The sequence below is a fragment of the Malurus melanocephalus genome, unplaced genomic scaffold (assembly GCF_030028575.1).
Source record: "Malurus melanocephalus ecotype Western Australia unplaced genomic scaffold, MMel_1.1 scaffold_416, whole genome shotgun sequence".
Classification (NCBI taxonomy): Eukaryota; Metazoa; Chordata; class Aves; order Passeriformes; family Maluridae; genus Malurus; species Malurus melanocephalus.
The window spans coordinates 215,465-221,747 of NW_026623648.1; the positions used below are offsets into that span (position 1 = coordinate 215,465).

The 6,283-nt window shown below is 50.0% G+C and overlaps 1 protein-coding gene across 2 annotated transcripts in view; it reads right to left on the reverse strand.

The window, feature by feature from the left end:
* The window catches only part of PAPPA2 (pappalysin 2), an 89,494-nt gene that overhangs the window by 27,791 nt on the left and 55,420 nt on the right, over nt 1–6,283 (reverse strand). For both annotated transcript variants that reach the window (XM_057379659.1, XM_057379658.1), the window contains exons 14-15: nt 3,871–4,042; nt 1,507–1,684 (exon numbers count right to left, since the gene is read on the reverse strand). In XM_057379659.1, the coding sequence (XP_057235642.1) occupies nt 1,507–1,684; nt 3,871–4,042 (350 nt within the window). The remainder of the gene's footprint in view (nt 1–1,506; nt 1,685–3,870; nt 4,043–6,283) is intronic.

Here is a 6,283-nt window from a genome sequence, read left to right on the forward strand (position 1 = left end):
TGGATGATGGATAGCTCACTGGGAACTGCTGAGCAAGAAAAAAGGCTGGACTGGAGTGAATGGGACTCTTCCTACTGAGAGGTTTCGAACAGCACATTTTATGGTGCAGCCAGGCTTCTCTACAGGTCCTTCAAACATCACTTTCTTTTTACAGGAACACTTTTGGACCAGAGACAAGATCACACCTCCACTCAGCACTTGCGTTCCTGATAGGTCAAGGCTGCCAGGGGTCATCATCCACCTTCCACAGCCACATCATCCTTTGCTTGCCTATTCTTAGCATTTATTAGCCTCGACAGTTTTCTTGTAAAGATGTGAGTCTTTGGGGAGAACAAGCATGGAGCATGTCCCTCCCTCAATGGCTCAGCTGTGTCAGCTGGACTCTGAGAGTTTACCCACACAGCTCAGCAGCCTTGGCCAAGCACCTCCAGCCATGGTGCTGGAAATCACCCAGGGACCATCGAGGGGATGCCTTCCCACTGAGGGAGCCCAGGGCAACCTCCCAGTGACTGCAGCACCAGGGAACAAGAGGGAGGGAAAGATCACATTAAAGCTCTGCCCTCACTTGACTGACCCAAGGCAACGGGCATCAGTTCATGCAGAATTTGTGTTGTTGAGATGATATTCGCATGCTACCCTTTGATCAGCTCACTCTGGGGATCTGCCACCATCCTCCCTGTCATGAAATGGGACCGTAATTCTCTGCAGCTTTTGCTTCTCAGATTTAACTTTTTTTTAAAAAAACAAAAAAGAAGTAAACAATTCTCATACATTTCAGCTATAAATGTGTCCATAAAATAGGGCACCCATTAAAATGATTTGTTGTATGTGATTGTTCAGAGYAAAGGCACTGGTGGAAACTCACAAAGCCCCAATGCTTGAAGCTGTCAAGGCAATTACCCCTRAAATCCCATCCTGCTCAGCCCTCACATAGACAGAACAGTAGCTCTCTTTCTCTGACTTGGCTTAAAAAATTCCTGCGGCTACCGATGGAGTCGGCAGAATGAAAGCCAGGCCATGGTGTGTCTGGGTAGTAAACATCTCCCACACTGCTCTGCAGCTGTGACCATCAGTCTCTATGGCTTTATAGAGCCCCTGGCCTCCAGAACTACAGGCTTTCACACAGCCACCAGGCACCCAGCCACTTCTGGCTCTCTAAAGTCCTCTCTGTCTGCCTGCATGTTTCTTGTCTCCCTCATCACCACAACACTGGAGCCTGCTGGACCAGTTATCAAGAGAGGATGTCACTACACCCTGAGGTGGATGGATAAGGGCTGCCTGCCAGGGGATGGGAGTCAGAGGGATTTATCTGCCTACTAGGATGTCTCCACTCGAGGGGGATGGACACCCATCATTTTGGGAAGTATCTCAGAGCCTATCCAGCAGGCAAAAGCCAAGAKAAGTGGGAAACTCCAAGTAGCAATGCTCTGTTTGAACTGCTTGGGGCAGGCATGGAAAGGTGCTATCAAAAAGGGAGGTCAAATATCTCGGCACTCCAGACCATACCTTGAAGCTTTGCTGGGGGGGTGCAGGAGAAGGAGCATCTCTGCAGGTAGGTGGTCCCCATGGGGCAGGAGAACTCAGCATAGTACACGTGGGACTGGTCAGGAACACCGCAGTCCACAGGGTCACAGGTCACAGATCTGTCCCACTGTCCAGAACTGCACATCAGCACCACCTCCTGCTGCAGAAAAAGCAAAGTTCCATCACACCCCTGAAGAGAGCTTTAATCTACAGGTGTCCCACCACCAGAACAGAAAGGTCTGACCCAAGTTTCAGGATAAGGAAAGCTCTCCAACATTTTTCCTCCCTCAGTGTGTCYTTTGTCCCCTCTCTAGACAATGAATCACGAAGCCCTGACCTGTTCACAGGGTGATGCACGGGGTGTGAAAGCAGCAAATATGCCTTGGGTAACACTCCAGCCACTGTGCATCTTATGTTGCCTGGGCAGTGCCAGTGCACATTAAGGAAAAAAGGAAAATTGCTTCAATATACACTAAAACCTCTTGARCTAAGCTCAAGCACTGTAATATCCTCCCCTAAAGGATCAAGCCTTACTTCAGCTGTCAGGAACCTCTTCTATTGCTTTTTCCGAAATGTGCCAATTCCCTCATGCCTCAGCCCACAGACCCTGTTGAAATCATGTAACCTCCTTTACAAATCCTAATTATACAGCCTCTCTTACACAGCTGGGGGACTGCCTGACATCAAAAACCACTGTGGTCCCACCACTAAACATGATCAACATGTGCTGTAGATTTCATCCAAACTGGGTGGTGGATGATGATTTGCCATGAGCAGCCTGGTTTAGTGGAAGGTGTTCCTAGCCACAGTGGGGGGCTAGACTAAGTGATCTTTTAAAGGTCCCTCCCAATCCCAACTGTTGCATGATTTCCATTCCCAAACTGCTARTCCCAGCCCAGCAGCCTTCAGCCAGGGGCTCCAGACCAATATTCCTAATATCCCTTCACTGGCTGAGTACAACCACACTGCTCCTACAGCCAAACACATCACCTATCCTCCCAACCAGCACATTTTGATGGAACCTGGATGTGGTGGCTCTGAAGGACATCAGTAAATTTGAGTCTGGTACTCCCAAGTGTGCAGCAGGATCATAGTGTAGCTAAACAAGGTGGAGAAGATGCTCAGGGAAAGAGCTGTGTGCATTTTCCTAAATAGGGTCACAAGCCAGGCCAATAACATCACAGAAGGGCTCAGGGCAAGGCACTTGCAAGCTGCCCTCTGCTCTGACAGCCACTTGGTAAAGTGGTGTTCAGAAGTTTCCCATCTCACTGCCAAACACAGGAAAACTGTCACCCAAGGCAGATTTATTTTGTGTGGTTTYATTTTGGAGAACAGGAACATTTTGTCTTCCCTGGGCATGGCTTGGCCCACAGACCCTGTGGCCGTGTAATTAATAACCTCCCAGTGATGAGGGGCTGAGCAGTGCATCTGCAGTGATCCTATTGCACTTCCCAGTGCCCACCTCTCCTTTGGCCAACACTGCAGCTCAGGAATCCTGCCTGCCAGTGTCACCAACAGAGCTCCAAGCAGAGGAAAGGTCAACCCTGCTCTGACATGGCCCAGCTCACCTCCGTCTGTCTGCCCCACGCAAGTCCATGCTCTCACACAGTCTGGCACGGAGACCAACTCAGCCCCAGAGAGTCCCATTCCCCCTCCAGAAACAGCCTAAGGACAGCACACTCTGTGCCAACACCCCTGCCAAGGTGACTGCCTGGACCARGGCAGCTCAGTTCCCAAGGACACATCATCCTAGGTCTCCTCAGCCAACAGCTAAGAGATGTGCTGGCTTGTGGCTTTTACAAGGCAACCCCCAACCCTTGGGAAAGTGGGGCAAACTCTTTCACGGTGACCTCTGTGCCATTATTGCAACACAACACAAAGGAAGAAAAGCTCTCTGTGCTCTCAGCTCTAAATATAGTTGTTCTGCAATGACTTCATTTTTTCCYGAGCCTGTAACTTCAGCTTTAAGAGAGAAAACATCCCAGGGATGTTTAACCCTCCCAGTAATGCCCATCCAGAGAGCAGAAATATCTATCTGTCTCTCTGCTGGAGTGCATCATCCTGACTTGGGACATTCCATGCAGCAGCTGTGCTCTACAGGCAACATTGGACTGGGAGATCTGGGACTGCAGCAAAGGAAAGAAAGGGATCTCCAGAGCAGAGCCACCAGCCATGAGCACAGGGGTCTCGCACTGGAGCTTCACTGAGCTGAGATTTGTTGGGAAAGAATCAAGAGGTTTGGGGCTGGAGGAACAAAATGTTCCATGCTACCTCCAAGCACGGCAGGGTGGCTAAATCTATTTGATGTGGATCTTGGTCCCACGGGCCATCCTGAGGCTCACTCACCTGTGTGGAGCCCAAGATCTTCCCACCACTGGAGCGGAGGACGAAGCCCTTTTTGCAGGTGATGGTGCAGGTCATGTGCCTCGGGCCAGTGGAGCTGCAGTTGAGGGTGGCAGCGTGGGGGAGCTGTGGCTGTGTGCATCTTCCCGATCCCACGCAGGCACCGTGGGCACAGCTGTGGAGAAAAGAGAAGGGATCAGCTCCTGGGTCCCCAGAAGTGCTTCATCAAGGAAGGGCTCTCTCCAGGTGGCATTTGCATGGGAATGAATGCTGAGCAGGTCACAGATGCCTAGAGATGTACATCAATCCCTTACAGCTCCTGACAATGATGCCAGGAAGGTACATTTTCCCAGCTCTGTCTCCATCYTAACCTCAGCCCACACCTTCCCACCTACCACCACCATGTTTTTTCAAGCTGATGAAAGGAGGCACAGCTCAACAACATTCCAAAATTTGTGCTGCCTGCAAACAGGCACAGAGTCTGCACACAGCCCAGCACTAAAGGGGCTTGTTGCAGGTGGACCAAAAGAACAAAAGGAGGGAAGTGACAAGGAGAGGGGAGGCAGAAGGTATATCTTTGTATAACTTTTAAATCAAATGTGTCAAAGTCTGTATAGGACACAGCAGAATCCACAGATAATTCTCCAACTGAAAGGAAAGGTTTAGCTAAGAGGAAACCTCTGCAAATATTAGGGAATCATCCATGAGAAGTTATTCCAATCTTCTCCTCCTGTGCAGCTACACCACCTGTGCAGCCTGTGGTGGRATGGAGAAGCTGGACATGCACCTGGCTCCTCAACCCCATTCTTGTCACCTTCCCACTCTGCTCTGATGGTCTTCAGCACCTCTGCTCTTCCCACAGGCCAACACAGCACTTGAGACYTGTGTGTGCTGATGCCAGGCTCTTCAGGATCAAGACCATCTGAATACACACCTATCGAGCTCTGCAGGCTCAGCTGTGRCCACCAAGGGAGATGTAGCTAAAAGGAGCAATAACCTTCCCCTAGGGACCACTGCAAGTCAYAAGAGGTCCTAGGAAAGTTTGCAAAGTCTGGCTTCATCTGTYACCAAGTGATACAGGTGCAACAGCTGAGCTCAGCCCTCCTCAGTCAGGGACAGAGGTGCTGCAGCTTCAGGCAGTAACTAGAGAGAGAAGGGAGGAATCTGTATCCAAATGCCTTGCTCTTCTCTGCTCCCTTCTTGGCACAGGGCTGACAGCTGTTTCCAAGCAATGCCTTTCTCCCAGCGAGGCAGAGGCCTCTGCCTCTTGCCTTCACTCAATGTCTCCAGCCAAGGATGCACAGAGCTAGAAATACCACAAATGACACAGAAAAAAAAAAAGAAAAAAAAAACCCAACCGAAAAAAACACACACACAAAAAAAAACCAACACCAAAACCAAAAAATCCAATGGTGCCGATGCAGACATTAAGGGAATGCAATGTGCTGTTGACTCTGGACAAGAACACTGAGCCAAAGACACAGTGGAAACCTGCAAGCCACAGCCCTGAAAGAGCCGGTGGGCACAGGAGGGGACCACAAAGGAGAACAAGAAGAAAGGGGCTGTTTTTTCAATGCAGACCTGTTTATGAAGTGAGAAATGGTTTCAGGGCAGCTGCTGCAAATTCTTTCACTAGCTTATATTTCCATTTGCTTCCTTTTTAAAGAATTTGTTTTATGAGCACAGCATTTGTCAGGTCATTAGCTTCTGAGGGCATCTGGTACCAATTGTAGCCCTCTCCCCTCCCCTGCTGCAGTCACCTTCTCCAGGCAGTTGCTCTGATCCCTGCCTGTGCCCCTGGCACACACATGCTCCYGTCCCCAGTTCCACCAGCCCACGATGGAGCCACTGTCCCAAACCTCCTGCTTTGTTTGCCTCTGAACACGCTGCCTTGCTTCTTCATTCCATCTCCTTCCTCACCAGCCATGGGTACACATGGAGAGGCACCTTTCCACTATCCCAGGTTGCTCCAAACCCCCTCCAAACTAGCCTGGAACACTTCCAGGGATCCAGGGGCAGCCACAGCTTCTCTGGGCACCCTGTGCCAGGGCCTCAGCACCCTCACAGCTGATAGTCAGGATGCTGAGTTACGGAGCACGCACCCATCGCAGCATTGGTTCAAGGGTTCCAGATGCACCCAGGCCAAGTGTTGGTTGGAGCAGCTCTGCTGGTGCTGGTGGAGGGACAGCACATTGTCTGGGGCAGCTGTGCCTGTCTGGACAGCACTGTTGTTAAATAACTATTAAAGGAAGCACTAATCTTATTGAGCACTACCAGGGTCAGTTTGGTTTTCTACGAGTTCAGAAACATAAGCAGCAACGTGGTAGAAAATAGATCAAGATATCAGCAAAGATGTTATGTATTATAAATACAAAATGTTATATAGGTGTATTGGTTTTGCTTGGCCCAGTTTTTG